Source organism: Gymnoscopelus microlampas, assembly GCF_963454915.1.
Source record: "Gymnoscopelus microlampas genome assembly, chromosome: 23".
Taxonomy (NCBI): Eukaryota; Metazoa; Chordata; class Actinopteri; order Myctophiformes; family Myctophidae; genus Gymnoscopelus; species Gymnoscopelus microlampas.
This window is the reverse complement of record NC_139960.1, coordinates 1,785,976-1,805,975: the sequence shown is the minus strand read 5'-3', so window position 1 is coordinate 1,805,975 and position 20,000 is coordinate 1,785,976. Positions and strand designations below refer to the sequence as shown.

The window sequence follows — 20,000 nt, the reverse complement described above, 5'->3', positions numbered from 1 at the left end:
AACACACCAAACCCAGGCCAGGAGGCCTGCCTGGGCAACATCCCTGTCAAGTCAGAGCAGAGTGAAACACAATGCATGTTTGCTGTTTCTAATTAATTAGCGTGGTATCCGTGGCGTGGCACCCTGTAGCCCTGGGTGTTGGTGAAAAGATGAGACAGGGAGAGAACTCCTGTCCAAAAGGAAGAAATGTTTCGCTGAAAAAAGAGTTTCCTGACAGGGGGGAGATCAGGACCAAAGCAAACTTCCCAGGCCCCGAGCAATAAAGGAAATGTGATTGACTCTGAATGAGCGCAGACACTGTGCTGCTCCAGCTTTCACTGGATATTGGTCCGGCAGTAATTGAGTCACAGCAGCTCATAACAACAGAGAGAGAGAGAGAGGGAGAGGGAGAGACAAGAGCAGGAGAGGTGACTCAACGTCCCTTTGACATCAGCAGTGTGTTGACGGAAATAAATGAATGACTGAAAGTCAAGGTGCTGTAATAAGGTGAATGATGTTAAACGCCTCAAATCCAATGTATTGATCTGTGGCTCATGTGGAAATAGAACGGTTCAAGGTATCTGAGCGAGGGGGGTCGATCGCAAGGCTTTGGTTGAGAGTGTTTGTTTCCGGGCGAGTGTGTGTGTGTGTGTGTGTGTGTGTGTGTGTGTGTGTGTGTGTGTGTGTGTGTGTGTGTGTGTGTGTGTGTGTGTGTGTGTGTGTGTGTGTGTGTGTGTGTGTGTGTTTGCACGGCCAACACTCACTTATACTCGAGTCCGGCTGATATGCCACCATTCCACGTTTTGGAGAGGCTTAGTCCAGTGTTTATGGGTCACGGCTTCCTACAAGTATGTTTTTTTTAATTATTATTTCAAAAGATTAGAAAAATAAAATAATAATAATAATCTAAACCAGGGGTCTTCAACGTTTTCAGGCCAAGGACCCTATAGCTGAGAGAGAGATGGGACCCCCTCTATATTGTATTGTAATATATTGTAATTGTATTGTATTGTAAAATTGTGTTTCCGATTCAGCTTTTTTTTTTTACTTGGTCTGCTCTTTTTATTCCCTCTACACCAAACACCTCTTTGCCAAAAATAGCCGGTCTACAAGCTCACAACGCCTCGCAGCGCGAGGCGTTGTGAGCTTGGCTAAAGTTGGCTTGGCTAAAGTTGTCCTCAGGAAAAGGGATGCGAGGGTTCAAGTGGTTAAGGTAAAAAAAAATAAAAAATCAAATTACACAAAGATTTGGCGGACCCCCTGTAGTAACTCCGACCACCCCCTAGGGGTCCCGGACCCCTTGTCAAAGACCTCTGATCTAAACATTTTCAAAAAAATAAGAAAGCCAACGCGTTGTGAGGTTGTAGAACGGCTATTTCCACCCATCCATCCCTCTACCATGTTTAGTTTTTAAATCCTCTTTCCATTTTTTGTATGCCCCCGTCCACCCTATTGTCCTTCTATTAACTCTTTTCCTGCCATTGACGAGATTTCTCGTTTTTTTCCGCATGGCTCAGCCAGCCGTCGACGAGATTGGACGCGATAAAAAAAAAAAGAAAAAAAAGAAAAACATTTTTTTTTCCTTTAAATTTTTTGGTTTATCACAAAGGAAGCAGGAGATAACGCGATTTGAAGATTTTCTGCTCCATTCACTTCAATGTTAAAAAATAAACGGAGACAAAATTCACATTTTACCTATTTTTGCAATGTTATTCTATGGCAGGGAAGGGGGTAGATTGTGTATATACTCTGGCAGTTAAAGAGTTAATGGTGCTGTCTAATTGTTAGGGGTGTGCCGATACACTAATTTCACGAAACGATACGATACGATATTTGGCTCACAACTTCGATACGATTTCGATACGATACGATACGCACTTTTTTTATTATGAAAATATATGGAGGAGAAAAAAAGAAAATGCAAACAAATAATTCTGTTTTTGCATTATTCAGACATGCAAACTTGTAGCTTTTCAGCTACAATAGCCGTTTTGAATCCAAATAGTATGACACCTGACCCGAAAAAAAAACATGTTGTCACTCTTTTCACTTCGGGGCCGTTTGCATGCCTGATTATTATGATTGTTTGTTTTTTTTTTTCAAAAACGATATTTTTTTTTTCAAAACGATACATATCGTCGCGAAAACGTATCGCGATATATCGCGGGACGATATATCGGCACACCCCTACTAATTGTGCATCGTTGGATTCTGTCGTTGGCTTTTTGAACGTGAGGCTCTTTGTTAGGCGTAGGTGTTTTAATAAGCGCTTAACTACATACGGTAACGGCATGTACGGTACACAAGTTGGTGTCAAAGTGTCCTTGAGCAAGACGCTGAACCACTAATTGTTCCTTATGAGCATGGTTTCCTCCTCCATCGGTGTGTGAATGTGTGTGTGAATGTGTGTGTGAATGTGTGTGTGAATGTGTGTGTGAATGTGTGTGTGAATGTGTGTGTGAATGGATGTGTGAATGTGTGTGTGAATGTGTGTGTGAATGGATGTGTGAATGTGTGTGTGAATGGGTGAATCTATGTAAAGCTCTTTGGATAAAAGTGCTATAGAAATGCACCATTTATATGTACCTACATGTCGTCACTCGGACTTGATTTAGTTTTAGTCATAGCCTTTAAATAAAATAAAATGTGGTTTTCGTCATATTTTAGTCATCTGAAATGTTCTACCGTTAGTCTAGTTTTAGTCAACTAAATCTACAGTTGATTTAGTTGACTAAAATGTATTGTGGCGGTTCCTTGATGGCGTCATAAATGGCTGATTTTACACTTGGTTGCATGCTGAAAATAGCTGATCTACAAGCTCACAACGCGTCACAGCGTGACGCGTTGTGAGCTTGTAGATCAGCTATTTTCAGAGGGGACAACACCCCAGCGCAACCAATTTAAAATGACTCGTCTTTTAGTTCTACTGGATCTCTTCTCCACTAGATCCCTCATTGACATTTTAGTCTAGTTCTTATTTGTTGACGAAATTGTCAATATATTTAGTCTTAGTTTTAGTCATCATAGCTTAGTTTTTATTTAGTTTTCGTCAGTGAAAAAAGGTAGTCGACATTTTTCGTCATAGTTTTAGTCGACAAAATCAACACTGCTCGGACTACAGACAGACACACACACATACACACACACACACACACACACACACACACACACACACACACACACACACACACACACACACACACACACACACACGCACACACACATTCAATGTCCTCCGCGGCTAAACACCATACAGACAAGCAAGCGTGTTAATTTCACCATAAAATCCCGAGTGCTCGTTCAACTCCGAGAGTATCTCAAACGGACCCTATAGTCGGGTCCGTTAGTAACACTCTCAGAGTCAAACGAGCGCTCAGGATTTTGAACGGCGGCGTGGAGCGGTGTGACAGATCCCCATTACCCCGGCCCTGACCTCGGCAAAGGCTCACTTCATTAAGCCGGCCACCGAGGTGCAGCACGACTTAAGCCCCCCCAGATTTAATCACGACTTCCGTCCCCGTGCCAATCACAATTATGGCCCTGATAAGCCCGTCCCGGGATGACTGCGGGTCTGCCCCCCCCCCCCCCCCCCCCCCCCCACATAGATAGAGGTTAATTTGTCAGCGGCAAAGCGGGGCCGGGGGTTGGGGGGGGGGGGTGGCAAACCCCAGTAGGAGGGCAAAAAGGTCACTGCACCGAATCCAGCCGGAGAAATGTGGGGCCAGCAATTAAACGGTTCATCAGTATGCATGCTTTTACCGCTCGTGGTTTAATGAGTGCGCTTGCCTTAACCCATTAAGACCGGCAACGCATCTGTGTGTCATTTTTAGATTACTGTGGCTATTCAAAAATAGCAGATCTACAAAACTCATATGAATTGTAGATCTGCTATTTTTGAAAAATCGTGAAAATGTGTGCAAATCATTGAATATATATATTTAAAGCAAACATTTTTAACTCAAACCTTTCCTTCTGGGGGGGTCTTTGAAACAAAATATTTTGAGATGGGGGTCCGCGGCCGAATGCATAGAATTTTGGGGGTCCTTGACATGAAAAAAACTGTGAGCACCACTGATAGCAACATAACTGTTTTCCAAAAACTGCTGGTATTTAGAAGACATTTTGTAGAATCCCCCAGAAGCAAAGATTTGAATTAGAAATGTTGGCTTTAAAAAATACATATATTCAAAGATTTGCACACATTTTCAGGATAAAAAAAAAAATAGCAGATCTACAAGCTCGTAGCGCGGCACTCGGTGCCGCGCTACGAGCCATATCTGCTATTTTTGAATAGCCACAGAAATCTAAGAAATGACACAGATGCGTTCCCGGTCTTAATGGGTTAATGGAGTCTGGTCCCGATAAGAGGTTGACGCGGTAATGGACGCAGCGGCAGGTAGTCGTATTAAAGCTGCATTCCGTTGGTTTCCTGTCCCTTGTTTCTCTCTCCCAACGTTGAGAGGTAATTGCAAACGAAAATGTCTGAATTACAGTGAAGACGGCATCTAGTGTACAATCAGTGCCACCATCTGCTTCAAATAACTTTTTTGGCGTTGTCAATTGATTAATCTCTCAAGAACAGATTCTGCTCTGCGTTTGAATCTGTCGTGGCTACAAGTGGGCGTGCCATCAGATCAGGAAGCAGGCCGCACTTTACCCAATCAAATGTAGTGGGCGTGATTTACGTGTGTGCCGTTCGTTCCCCACTGGAAACAAACCTAAACTCATTTAACAATAGCGCCCTCGAAGCCGACAAAACCACGGAAAGTTAGTAACATTTTAAATTGCTCTTTCATCATAGAAACAAGTGGGCTTATAGCCAAAACTATCCATGTTCTTTGGGAGAAGAGGTGTTAGTGTTCTGTGTAGAAATATTGTTAGTGGGAATGAAAACATAGTCGCACCACCGGAAGTGAAAGGCTGAAGGCAGACCAAAACCCCTGGTTTCCCTGAGCATGGGTCGTTTGTTCAGCTCCGCCCAGAGCCAAGTGAATAAGTAAAAAACAGCAGAGGGTGCTGTTTTTCCTTTTTATTTGGCGAATAGTTCCCAGATTGTCAACTGACTGACTGACTGCTGACTGTGAGGTTCAATTCATAAAGGTCTCGCAGGCAATTTGATTACCTGTGTAGGCCCTATAAAGAGAAGAATGCATTCGCCATCTGTTTTGAATAAGGGGTGTCATGTTTTGCAATTAATTAAGTTTACCTAGACTAGAGGTAAAACCATTTCTTAATTCCATTTAAGAATGTGTTTTCACTATAATTTATAATTATAAGTTATAGGCCATGACAGAGGCGCGCCGACTCAGCAGACCTTGAGGCTGAGGAGACGCGCCCGAGCGCCTCCAGGCGCGAGTGCCCGCGTCGACCAGCCGATGGGCTGCTAGTCGACTCAGCGCCGTCCGAGTTATGTACCGATAGGGACAGAATCGTAAATATTATTGGTGCGGACTGCGTTTGCTCCACTGACTGCGTTTATCCCAACTACCACTCAAAGTGGCTCCTGGCCAACTGCCTGGATGAGGCAGACTTATTTTTTAAAGCTTTGTTCTTTCTATTAGACTGTGCAGGGCAGAGGCGTCTAATCTCTGAGTCAGGGTAACCGCATACCCTCGGATTAAAACTATTTCCTAATTCCATTTAAGGATGTGTTTACACTATATTTTAGGACTATGGGGTAGATACTGAAGGGATACAGTTTTGGAAACAAGTTAGCATATCCACAGTTCTGATGTTCACACCTCCAATTTGGAAGACAATTAGCTCCCTGTTGATGGTCCAAATGTTGATGGCTCTTGGTATCAATGTGCCTTCATTGATATTCTCATTAGCTCAACAATGAGATCTCCCCCTCAGCTCTGTGGTTGATGTAGGTGATCAACTCTATTGTTTAGTTTAGTAAGAATATGTGGATAGTTTCAGTTATTTTGGGCAGTTTAGAAGTTTAGGCCTCCTGGATATTTTGTGCTAAGTCTTGTAATCCATTCTTTTTCATGGAATCTTCTCTGCCCAATTGTCCAGCGGTCATTATAGGCCGCATACTTTTATGGCATCAATCCCATGTGTCATAAAGTGTTGAACAATTAATAAATGGGTATCTTTTTCATTATTAATGGTGTACCTGTGTTGGCTTATTCTAATTGCTATGGAGTTGCTTGTCTCTCCAACATACTGTAATCCACACACTTGGCAAGTAATAGGTTGTAGTAGTAATTGTAGTAATAGTAATTGTGTTGGTGTGTAGTGACTTATTGTGTTGGTGTGTAGTGACTTATTGTGTTGGTGTGTTGTGACTTATTGTGTTGGTGTGTAGTGACTTATTGTGTTGGTGTGTAGTGACTTATTGTGTTGGTGTGTAGTGACTTATTGTTTTGGTGTGTAGTGACTTATTGTGTTGGTGTGTTGTGACTTATTGTGTTGGTGTGTAGTGACTTATTGTGTTGGTGTGTAGTGACTTATTGTGTTGGTGTGTTGTGACTTATTGTGTTGGTGTGTTGTGACTTATTGTGTTGGTGTGTAGTGACTTATTGTGTTGGTGTGTTGTGACTTATTGTGTTGGTGTGTTGTGACTTATTGTGTTGGTGTGTTGTGACTTATTGTGTTGGTGTGTTGTGACTTATTGTGTTGGTGTGTAGTGACTTATTGTGTTGGTGTGTAGTGACTTATTGTGTTGGTGTGTTGTGACTTATTGTGTTGGTGTGTTGTGACTTATTGTGTTGGTGTGTTGTGACTTATTGTTTTTGTGTGTAGTGACTTATTGTGTTGGTGTGTTGTGACTTATTGTGTTGGTGTGTTGTGACTTATTGTGTTGGTGTGTAGTGACTTATTGTTTTTGTGTGTTGTGACTTATTGTGTTGGTGTGTTGTGACTTGCAGGCCAGTTGGCGGCGGGGACGTGTGAGATCGTGACGCTGGACAGGGACAGCAGCCAACCTCGGCGGACCGTCGCCAGACAGACCGCCCGCTGTGCCTGTAAGAAGGGCCAGATCGCCGGGACCACGAGAGCCAGGCCAGCCTGTGTGGAAGGTAAGATGGCTGACAGATTTCTCCACATTCTAACGTTTTGAGCTTGTAGATCTGCTACTTGTGCTGTCTTTCTTTTTATATGAATCCTGAAAAGTTGGCAGTTTTTGATTTATATTGTTGCTGTCGAGCAGAAACCTCAGATCTCCATATTCTACGTTTTGTGTTTTATCGTAAAGTAACGCCCTACTTGATCATACTGCAGCGTCACACGGAAGTATCAAAAGTAGCAGATCTACAAGCTCTAAACAGTTTTGGGACATAAGAGGTTTCCACTTTAAAAAAGGGGCCACCCTATTTCTTTTCGCTTTTGAATTCAGTCCACACGCTCAAACATGAACAAACACATTTTTTTGTGGCATAGCCTACTGTGTCTTGAGAGTTAGACTTACTGAAGGAAATGAAGACACAAAGAAATGTGTTTAAAAGTGTTGGGGGTGGAAAACCACCAACCAGGCAGACAAACCTAGGATGTGTAAATGACGTCAGACTTTGGTGCTCTATAGCTCCCTGGGTAGCCCTGTGTGTTCAGCATGGCCGGGCGGCTCCAGTGATACAGACAGCGGTCAGTGTGTGTGTGTGTGTGTGTGTCGGGCTCTGGGCTGTTAGACGGCACCAGAGTTCCAATCATGACGCTATCAGCCCATTGGTTTGATCCAGGGAGGGAGGGGTCTACTGGGGACCAACATGTCACGCCAGGAGCCAGTTAGCTAGCTAGCTAGCCGCTATACTGCAGCTCCATCCACAAGGACCCATGGGGGCTGAAGCCGATGTTCCTGTGTGAATCTGTAATGTGGCTCCCTCTCTCTGTTGTCATTCTGTTGGCCTCTCTCTCTCTCTCTCTCTCTTTCTCTGTCTCTGTCTCTCTCTCTCTCTCTCTCTCTCTCTCTTTCTCTTTCTCTTTCTCTTTCTCTTTCTTTCTCTCTCTCTCTCTCTCTCTCTCTCTCTCTCTCTCTTTCTGTCTCCCCCTTCGGTCTCTTTTTGTGTTGAGCGTGTGTTTATGCGTGCATGCACACACATCCGCACGCTCACACACACACACACACACACACACACACACACACACACACACACACACACACACACACACACACACACACACACACACACACACACACACACACACACACACACACACACACACACACACACACAGAGACACGTGCACACGCACAAAAAGCTGTCTGGAGGACAGGCTGAGGGGCTGTGGACTTTCCACAGGAGTGTGTGTGTGTGTGTGTGTGTGTGTGTGTGTGTGTGTGTGTGTGTGCGTGCGTGTGTTTGGGGGTGGGGGCATGAGGAGACAGATGGGGGGCTGAAGCCTGAGGTATTGAGTGTCTCCCTGGGTTGCACTAGGCTGTACGGCCGGCCTGTGGACCGGAGCGGACCACAGCGTAGCGGGAAACGGTGTCACTCGGCTCCCTTGCACACCAATCGGCCCCGGAGTCGAGTCTCCCTCAATCATGGCTGAGGCCTCGTAGCTCACGCTGTCCTTTACACTTCATAGAGCTGTTCAGGAATCCTAAACTCCATGCCCAGGCTCAGGCTAGTTGTACTATGCAGTATGCACTGCCACGCTGGGCAAGACTGGGAGTACTGGAATGTGTTGGAAGTACAGCCCAAGGAAATGACAGTGAGGCTTTACAGAATGTTTTCTTTTTTCGTAAATGAAATCTGTACTTCGTCATTCTATATCACACAGAAGTAGCACAAATAGCAGATCTACAAGCTCAAAACGCGTCGCACCGTTTAATTTCAAATGCATTTAGTTATACTTATGTTAACTTTATGAACTTAAATACAAATACGTTGGACATAAGAAGGGAAATCTTTATACTAATCATTAAGCTACTGCTATAGACTGGAGTAATTAAAGCGGGTCATGTTTGCATGTTTGGAATTGTAACAGCTGAAATCAAGTATTCCGATATTAACGGGCTGTGGGCCGCATTAAGTGAAGGTGGGGCCGTTTGTGGCCCCCCGGCCCGGCGGTTGCCCTTGTATGGTCTTTTTTTAATTGCACACATTTGGTCAAAAGGATGCCACACAAAAAAATAAGCCTGTACAGCTTTTCAGTCTGCATGGAACGAAGTCCGTGGAGGCACCTCTGGTAGAGTAGCTACAGTATGAATATCACTAACCCTGGAAAGGTTATTGCATAAATATTTGGGAGCCGCATTGTTTACAGTTCTGTGAACCATGTGCACATTTTGATAAAAGAAACTCTGAGCCAACCGAGGCTGCTGAAATGAGTCGGGCAGGAGATGAGTTCTGGAGCCTGTGGACCAACCTAACTCATTTATTTTGAGAGGTCTGCAATTTATTTTTTAGGATCATAGGGATACTATTGTGCCAGGTTGTGCAGGCATAATCAAAAATGACACTGAATGAGGGCCACTGCCAAAATTTTCAATGCACCTTTGTCAATAAATGTGGATATTCTGGCTAGAAAGTTATATTTTTTTGGTTGACCTTTGAGATTACTTTTAGAGCTATACTCTATCCCGATTTTTTTATTGTCTTAAATGCAGCCTAAGTATAAATACCTTCTTCCATAGCTGTCAGAGTCCCCTACAGCAGTGGTTCTCAAACTTTTTCATGTTAAGGACCCCCAAATTGACACTTATTAGCCCGCGGACCCCCATTTCAAAAGATATGCCAGGGACCCCCATAAGAGAAGATTTTTTTTACGGCTCTAGCAGTGATTCTCAACCATTTTAATTTCAAGGACCCCCAGTTTGACATGCATTAGGGCTACAGACCCCCATTTAATGGCATTTCTATCACTTGGACCACAATTTATATTGTCAAATCTATGTCAATGTACGTCAATGTATGTCAATGTAACGGGTCCATTTGGTTCCATTTGTACACTCTCAGAGTTACAGACCCACAAGGGTCCCTTTGGTGCCTAATCTATCATTTAGCTGGGGACCCCCTGGAACTCCCTCAAGGACCCCTGGGGGTCCCCGGACCCCACTTTGAGAAGCAATGACCTACAGAATGGGTTCCCAAACTTTTCAGCCTGCGACCCCAAAATAATGCGGCCATTGACCCCACCTAACCTGGAGGTAATTTATGCACATAAACGTGCACGTTCGGTGTGCATTTTAGTATGACCTTTGACTGTAGGCTACTTGTACTGCTAATAATAAACGCCTATTGAATTCAATCAATCACATTTACAGTACCAAATGAGATGGGTAAAATGTACTATTTGTAAACATTTTTAGATTGTATATCTTTCATTCTGTTTTTTTTTTTTTAATATATATTTTTCATGACCCAAAATCATTTTGTGACCCCACCGTCAGTGTTCCGACCCTAACTTTGGGAACCCTTGACCTACAGTACTAGCACACTGAAACCAGGGTATTTTTTATTTTTTAGAGTTCATTACTAAGTAATGTTTCAACCTCAGATTTCTTCTGGTGAGAGGCCAGTGCTGCGTCGTCAACAAAAAATAAATAAATAATATTAATAATTACAATCACAGGCTGACTTCAAATCATCAACGTTAAAAAAGAGGAGTGGAGCTAAGATGCTCCGTAGTGGGACCCCACATATTAGTGGTTGGGCAGTGAGGACATGGTGCCATTTATTTGTTCTCTGCCCCTTTAAATAAGACCTCACCCACTGAACAGATGCACTGTCAAAACCCAAAGCCCTGAGTTTTTTGCAAAAGAATATCATGATTTACTGTGTCAAAAGCTTTTTGCGGGTCAGCATAACCCTGCCGCAAAACCTTCCAATATCTACTTATATCCTAATATAATCGGTCAGGCAAAGCAGACATGTTTCTGTCCAATGAGGTTTTCTAAAACCAGATTTGAAATTGGAACGATTGGAACGGCAGATTCTGAGATGACTAGTAATATTCTATTTCACCATTATAGAACCCTTTACATGTTCTTACATATTGACCACAGAATGGAAACAGGATGGTGGCTGGGATCTAGTTTGCTTCCCTTTTCGTTGGTTACTTTTGTTAGTTTAATGGTTTTATGAGTCATTAAAGGAGTAATGTGACTTTTTGGCTGAATCTCTCAGAAATCTGGAGGGAAGGTTGTCATGATGACCAGTATATGGTTTAAGGTCCCTCAGGGCTCCATATACTAGTGTATTTTCTGTTTTCTGTTATTGTGGGGAAAGCTTTTGCTGAAAATGGCTGATCGACAAGCTCACAACGCGTTGCGTTGCAACGCGTTGTGAGCTTGTCGATCGGCTATTTTCAGCAAAAGCTTTCCCCACAAAACGGATGCTTTGGTTTAAGTGTTTAAGTAGCCTAACATTTCCCCCTTGTTTTTACCAGCATGTCAGCTGTATTTAAATAGCTGCAGTATTTAGTTTAATTTGGTCATGGATAACTGTGCCTCCGATATCCAGATTTAGGTTGTGAGTTTTTGTCCTGAGTTTGCTATTGCATCTTAAAGCTGATTTAGTGATTTCCACAATTCTTTGGTGCTTATTTTCATTCTCTGTTATTTCTCAGTTTTTTGGCTTTCTTTGTAATACGGTTGGCCTCGTTCCTGCGTTTATTTTAATTCCCTGAATGACTGATCATCCCTAGATTTTCTATAATTAATTTAAAAAAAAAACTTGTTCATTTCTTGATTCAATGGCTGTTAAAAGATCTGAGTTGATCCAGGGTTCAGTTCTGGCTTTAATCCTGATTTCTTGTAGAGGCAAGCTGGTCATGACTGATATGCGGGAGATGGTATTCATTAAGAGAAACACTAAAATGGGCATGACAATTTTTTTCTTTACTTTTTGATTTACTTTTGAGTGTACTAGAAATGTACTAGAATCACAATCGTCACAATTTACAGTGTGAATTGGTGGTTGACATAATCTTTTGTTCACATTTGCCATCAATTGATATCTATCTGTCTGTCTGTCTGTCTGTCTGTCTGTCTGTCTGTCTGTCTAATCATTTTGTCAGAGGAAGTGTCACCTTTTCAGTTGGATATCTAATCAACAACACAGCTAGTTCCCTTCCTTGCTCTCTCTCTCTCCCAGTACTATGGTAATGTGCATTGCGCACTATAGCAGACACTGTCAAGGGTGTTGGTTTCATTCCAACTCTGTCATCCTCCAGTCAGTCACAACTGAAGCCAGAGAGCTGAATTTGGCCACTGTTTCACTCACACACAAAAAAAAAACTACAACTCACTTGTTTTAGTTTTTTTTTCCCTTGCAAGACGACAAGGGAAATAAGCAAAGAACTCGTAGAGAATTTGCATGAAACTCGAGGGATTCGTGTCAAGGAGGTCGTGGGGGGAGGGGGAGCAAAACGCAGCACCACTAGTGCACAGCTAGAATCTGTGCTTGTTACGACCGTGACAAGTCCAGGGCAGGTGTTTTCAACCAGTGGTCCGGGGTCCTTGGGGGGGGGGGGGGGGGGGTAGCAGGGGGTCCCCAGCAAAATTAGTCAACATAAGCGTCACAATAATTTTTAACCACTTAGCTTTGGCTATTCAAAAATAGCAGATATACAAGCTCATAGCGCGGCACCGAGTGCCGCGCTATGAGCTTGTAGATCTGCTATTTTTTGAAAAACCTTGAAAAAGTGTGCACATCCTTGAATATTTATATTTTTTTAAAGCGAGAATTAACTGCTATCTTTGCTGCTGGGGGTCCCTGGCACAAAACATTTTTAAATGGGGGTCCGCGGCCAAATGTATATCAATTTTAGGGGTCCTTGGCATGAAAAAGGTTGGAAACCACTGGTCTAGGGCACAGGGACTAACACAACACGGTGGGAAGGTGCAAAGAAATGAATTTATTTTCATGAAGTGATTTTTAACAAACGATTTAATTGAACAATGACCAGGACAGAGGGAGGCAGGGCAGTGCCAGGTATTACCAAAAATATACCACCTCTAACCTACCTCAGGGGTTTAACGCTAACCTAAATAATCTAACACTAAGTGATGGAATAACCAAAACAAATCTAACCTAACTTACTACACTAACTAAACTTACAAAACACATCATTGGCACGTATAGCCTCTTATAATGTCTAGACAATATAGTTAATCAATATAGTCTCCCAAGGCTTACCTTGCCTACCCTTATCATCAGTGGTGTAAAGTAACTAAGTACATTTACCCAAGTACTGTAGTTAAGTACAATTTTGAGGCACTTTTACTTTACTGGAGTGTTTACAATTATCAGTACTTTTACTTCTACTCCACTACATCTCAGGTGGCAAATATTGTACTTTTACTCCACTACAATTATTTCAAAACGTTAGTTACTAGTTACTTTGCAGATTGCAGTAAATCATTACATTATAAAACACACATTAACCACTCTTAGCCCTATTTTATACATAGGCTATTTGAACATAGCAGATCTACAAGCTCACAACGTGTCGCATCGCGACGCGTTGTGAGCTTGTAGATCTGCTATTTTCAAACATTGTAGTACTTTTACTTTTGGTACTTTAAGTACATTTTGATACCAATACCTTTGTACTTTTACTCAAGTCAATTTTGAATCCGGGACTTTTACTGTGTGTGTGTGTGTGTGTGTGTGTGTGTGTGTGTGTGTGTGTGTGTGTGTGTGTGTGTGTGTGTGTGTGTGTGTGTGTGTGTGTGTGTGTGTGTGTGTGTGTGTGTGTGTGTGTGTGTGTGTGTGTGAGGTGTTGAGTGTCTCCCTGGGTTGCACTACGCTGTACGGCCGGCCTGTGGACCGGAGCGGACCACAGCGACCACTCTTACTCTAGGTACTTTAAGTACATTTTGATACCAATACCTTTGTACTTTAACTCAAGTCAATTTTGAATTCGGGACTTTTACTTGTAACAGAGTACTTCTACATTGCAGTATTGATACTTTTACTTAAGTAAAACATTTGATTACTTTTTTCCACCACTGCTTGTCATAAAGGTCAAACATGGGTCTGACAGAAAGAAACAGCACGCCCAAGCCTGGACATGCCTATAAGCAAAAGACAAGATACACATGAACAACAGGCCAGTTAGTATTATAAACCCTAACCCTATTTTATACTTCAGCTGTTTGAAAATAGCTGATCTACAAGCTGTGTTGCGAAGTAGTGAGCACTTTTTCTTTTGGTACATCGAGTATATTTTCAGGCCAATACTTTTGTAGGCTACATTCACTCAAGTAAAGTCTTGAATACAGGTCTTTGTAGCCGAGTATTTCTGCATAGTGGTATTGCTGGTAAAAAACTAGGAGTATAACCTTCCCCCAAGATAGTGAGAAGAACACGATTTAATGAAAGCCCGGGAACGAGTTGCTCCGTATTATTATGTTCTTGGGTTTGTTTCCGGAACCTTAATTAGTTATCTCTCCAAAGCCAGTTGTATCAAAGAATGTTCTCAGTGGATTTACACACACACACACATGCACGCGCACGGACGCGCGCGTGCACACACACACACACACACACACACACACACACACACACACACACACACACACACACACACAGCACACACACACACACACACACACACACACACACACACACACACACACACACACACACACACACACACACACACACACACACACACACACACACACACACACACACACACACACACACACACACAGAGAGAGAACAAAAACATAACAAGATATTGTGTCGGCTGTCTTTTTTTTCTTTCTTTTTTTCAGCATGACACGCTGAAATCTATAAAACAAAGACAGCCCTGGCAGGGACGTGCACAGATAGACTCTAGGTGGTGCTAGAGCACCTGCCCTTTGCCCTCTTGACCAGAAGTGCCCTTTTGAGTTCAGTTTACATCAGGGGTCTTCAACAGGGGGTCCGGGACCCCTAGGGGGTCCTCAGAGTTACTACAGGGGGTCCGCCAAATCTTTATGTGATATGATTTTTTTAGCGGCGCTAGCCGCTCTATACTTTTAGGTATAGAGCGGATATTAGCCCTCTATACCTGGCTTTTGCGTCAACGTTCTGATTGGTCAGGCTCGCCAAGGTTCTGATTGGTCAGGTCCGTCAACGTTCTGATTGGTCAGGCTCGCCAAGGTTCTGATTGGTCAGGTCCGTCAACGTTCTGATTGGTCAGGCTCGCCAAGGTTCTGATTGGTCAGGTCCGTCAACGTTCTGATTGGTCAGGTCCGTCAACGTTCTGATTGGTCACTATTCATGACATCACTATGTTACTATTCATGACATCACTATGATGTCATTATATGCCTCAGTGAAACATGGCTCACACACAACAACTATGTCCCATCTCTGCAGATTGATGGGTTTTCACTCCATCTAAACAGTATTGGACATGGCAAGGGATTAGCCAGACATAGACATAATAATCAGTGTCTACAAAAGCAAAGGACATACATCCTCGATCCAGAATTTGACACAGTTAATCGACCCAATCAAAACAACTCTGATATGCGGTGATCTAAACATATGCCTTGGTGAAAACCCCAACAACCACGTATCAGAATCTCTTCAGAAACTAGGCTTCACTCAACTCATACAAGAAGCAACCCACTTTGAGGGAGGACACATAGACCACGCGTACTTCCGAAACAACGGACAAGTCACTGCACATCCATCTCTGTACAGTTCATACTACACAGCAAAAGACCACGATGCTTTGCTAATAACACTAAGGTCAATATAAAGACTCTGGGTACGGCTTATAAATTGTATACATTATTTCATAAAACATAAATATCTTTCTGGTACCACATGTATACACAAGGTTTATTTTTTATTTCCTTTTTAGGTACCCACTCTATCAGCTATGACAGATCAGTTTTTGCCACTTACCTTGGAATGCATTTGGTGATTCGCTTCCAATGGCACTATTTAGTGCCACTGGAAGCCTTGAAATAAATTTACAGAGATTTAATATTGTTTCTCTAGTAGAAACACATATCTATGACAAAATATATCAAAGGCGCCGCTACCTTCACACAGGTGTGATTTTTTCTTTTTACCATAACCACTCAAAACCTAGCATCCCTTTTCTGTGGAGAACTTTAGACAAAAATAGCCGATCTACAAGCCCACAACGCCTCGCAGCGCGAGGCGTTGTGGGCTTGTAGATCGGCTATTTTTGGCAAAGAGGTATAGGTGTAGAGGGAAAAAAGAGCAGACCAAGTCGACATAAAAAAGTATAATTTACTTGAGCACCTGCCCCTCAAAATGTCTGTGCACGCCACTGAGCCCTGGCCCCTGTATGTTGGCCCTGTAGGGTGGCTAAGCTAACTGACGTGTGGTTCCAGCAGCACATTAGCATAAAGATAATGCAAACGCGCGCCGCCCCGCGTCTACAGCCTTTTATTCTGTGCCGGTTACAACAGAGCAGTCGTACCCCATTAACCTCGCCTTGTTGTGTTTCTACACAGTCAAACCCATAGTGTTACTTCAACACTGTGAGAGGGTACGACGTGTAAACCAATACAGCCTTTTTACTGGTCCATTTGGTGTGTGGACACTCAACACAGTGGTGTAAAGTAACTAAGTACATTTACTCAAACTGTACTTAAGTACAGTTTTGAGGTATTTTTTTACTTTACTTGAGTATTTCCAGTTGTCAGTACTTTTACTTCTACTCCATTACATCTCAGAGGCAAATATAGTACTTTTACTCCACTACAATTATTTGACAGCTTTAGTTACCAGTTACTTTGCAGATATAAATCATTATATTATAAAACATACATTAACCACTTTAGCCCTATTTTAATAGACAATCTACAAGCCTGTAGATCTGCTATTTTCAAACATTTTTGGTACTTTAAGTACATTTTGATTCCAATACTTCTGTACTTTTACTCAAGTGCATTTTTAATTCCGGACTTTTACTTGTAACAGAGTACTTCTACATCGCAGTCTTTTTTTTTTACTTAAGTAAAACATTTGAGTACTTTCTCCACCACTGGTACACTCCCAGAGTTACAAATGGATAAATTGACAGATAACTTACCGGGTCAATAAACATTGAACTAAACATGTGGGCGTAATATATAATATCTAATATTTAACGAGAGTTCAATTTTAATTGTGATTTCAATGCTATTTATAGCAAAACTGGCACGTTTCTGGAATGAATTAATGAATAATGAACGATCCAATTTGAACAGAGAAACCTTTCAACTCATAACGCTATTCCACAATGTGTTTACTGCTTCAGACCAAGCAGTAATCAACCCTGTAACATTTAACCCACTGTAGTTTTCCCAAATGCCGGTTATTAACAGTTATAATTAACTTAGATTAATTAACTTCAATTCATTTAACCCATTGAGACCTGAAGCCGATTCTACGTGTCTCCTAAATCCCAACAGGTTTCTGAAAAACGTATGTTTCTATATCAGTGGTGCTCAATCTTTTTCATGTCAAGGACCCCCAAAATGATATGTATTTTGCCGCGGACCCCCATCAAAATATGTTGTTCCAGGGACCCCCCAGAAGCAAAGATTTGAGTTAAAAATGTTCGCTTTAAAAATATATATATATATTCAAAGATGTGCACACATTTTCACGAATTTTCAAAAATAGCCCAAAGTGTAAAATCATGCTTTTTAGCTTGAATCTAAAAATGACACAGTTCCAGGTCTTAATGGGTTAAGTTAATTAAGCACATTTAGGGTACTGTAACTAAATGTCTTTTGAGTACCTGTACTTTATTTGTATTTTTTGATGGTTTTGACTCCCCTACATTTCTAAGAGAAAAGAAAAAAAGTACATTATATGAAATAACCACTTAAGCCCTATTTCAAATAATACAATAAAAGCAATAACAATGTGAAAATAGCTGGTCTAGCAGCATATCGCGTATAGGCTGGATTAACATTTAGAGTGGGCAAAGTGTCAGGCATGTATGGGCCGTATCTTCCGGTTGTATGTACTGGTGTTCACTCTCCATTCCGACATCTCACCACTCCGACTAGTGGCTTCCGCGTGCGGTTAGGGTTAGGGTTAGGGTTAGGTATAGGGTTCGTCAACGTCGGAAAGGCGACATGTCGGAAAGGAGAAATGCACCCGTATGTACTGTATGCACCAGTCATCATGCTGTATGCTTACTCTCACACTGAATATGTAATGTCTTGGATGATATGGCTTGATGTCGTCATACCAGACAGGCTGCCATCGTCGCTGTTGAGCAGAAACTGTTAATAATAATAATATTAATAAACTTTATTTGTATAGCACCTGTCATGACATGAAATGCAAATGCTCAAAGTGCTATACAGAGAAAGAATACAATTACAGTTACAGCCAATTTAACAATAAAGCAAAAAAGAGCATAAAACAACATTAAAATAATATCAAAAGGCAGTGAATCAGGCAATACAGTGAGGACATGGGTAACAACACAGAGACTTAAAAATCAACCAAAGAATCAGCTAAAAGCAAGAGTGAAGAAGTAGATCTTGAGCTGTGCTTTAAAGCTATCCACAGAGGCTGCCTGTCTTAGGTGTAATGGGAGTTTATTCCACGCAGTCGGTCCGTAGAAGCAGAATGCTGCTTCACCGTATTTGTTATACTGTATGTCATTGTAGGCACCTCGAGTAGGTCAGCACTTGAAGACCTGAGGGCCGGTTTGGAACATATCTCTCTAGGCAGTCATAGAGGTAGGAAGGTGCCAGACCATTTAGAGCTTTATAAACTAGTAAAATAATGTTAAAATCAATCCTAAAAACAACCGGGAGCCAGTGTAGTGTATTGTATCTCCAAAATCTTCACTTTCTTCATGGTAAAAGAACGTGTTCCACTGGATCCCAATGTAGGCCTACAGTATAGTTATTTAGACCCTGTTATGATTCTGGGGTGATATATTTATAAAACCGACAGACAGACACTTTAAAACTGGCATCCATATTTTGGGCATGTCATATTTTTGTATTTCTTCTTTCCTTTTAAAAATAGCTCTCAATAAGCAGTGCTCTGTGGGCTTGTGGCTATTCTCGCTACTTTTGTGTGACACTGATGTATAAAATAGGCTGTTCATGTGTGGGAAAAAAAACACAAATGGAGATACAAGGTTTCTGCCCCCCCCCCCCCCCCCATCTCTCTCTCTCTCTCTCTCTCTCTCTCTCTCTCTCTCTCTCTCTCTCTCTCTCTCTCTCTCTCTCTCTCTCTCTCCTCTCTCTCTCTCTCTCTCTCTCTCTCTCTCTCTCTCTGTTCTCTCTGTTCTCTCTCTCTGTTAACCCATTGAAACCGGGAACGCAATCTAGTGTAAACCATTATGTAACCATTATTTCGTACTTTGGGCTATTCAAAAATAGCAAATCTACAATAGCCGACGGAATATAAAAACGAAACAGATTCGTCCCCGGTCTTAAGCGTTAATAGAACTGCATTACCCACGTAGCCCTTCTGCCCAGAACCGGTTGTACCTGGATCCACACCGTCATCAATCTGGGTGGGAGCGGTGCGGTGATGAAGTGGGCCCAGGTGTTCCCTGGTTCCGAGTTGTGATTAACGTCACGGGTTATTGATGCCCTATTATTGTGCTCTTCTCGCTCTCTCTCTCTCTCTCTCTCTCTCTTCTCTCTCTCTGTGTGTGTGTGTGTGTGTGTGTGTGTGTGTGTGTGTGTGTGTGTGTGTTGTGTGTGTGTGTGGTGTGTGTGTGTGTGGTGTGTGTGTGTGTGTGTGTGTGTGTGTGTGTGTGTGTGTGTGTCTTTTATTTGGTAATTATCTGGGTCGGAGAGGAAGGAGGCCACTGCAAGTTGCTTTTATGTTTTGAGAAGTGCTTGATAAGCACACGAGAATGTGCCGTGAAAGGCTCTTACATTCAACACATTCCACTAATGGCTTTCAGCCACGTTCTTCTTTCATCCGTTTTTTTTTCTTTTTCGGGGGGGGGGGGGGGGGGGTTGTTCTCAGTTGCCGGGGGGCACGAGTCGGCCTAATAAATGGTGTTCCCTTTCTTTGCGTCAACCTAAGACACTGGTTCTCAAAGTGGGTCCGGGGTTCCACTTGGAGGGACCCCCAAGGACCCCATTTATATGTTGGCTATTCACAAATAGCAGATCTACAAGC

General features: G+C 42.4%; 1 protein-coding gene across 2 annotated transcripts in view; it reads left to right on the top strand.

Annotated features, from left to right (window-relative positions):
- Positions 1-20,000, top strand: part of tafa5a (TAFA chemokine like family member 5a) — a gene marked incomplete at its 5' end in the record, with an annotated part of 180,839 nt that overhangs the window by 105,193 nt on the left and 55,646 nt on the right. For both annotated transcript variants that reach the window (XM_084050066.1, XM_084050065.1), the window contains one exon: positions 6,855-7,004. In XM_084050066.1, coding sequence (XP_083906192.1) covers positions 6,855-7,004 — 150 coding nt within the window. The remainder of the gene's footprint in view (positions 1-6,854; positions 7,005-20,000) is intronic.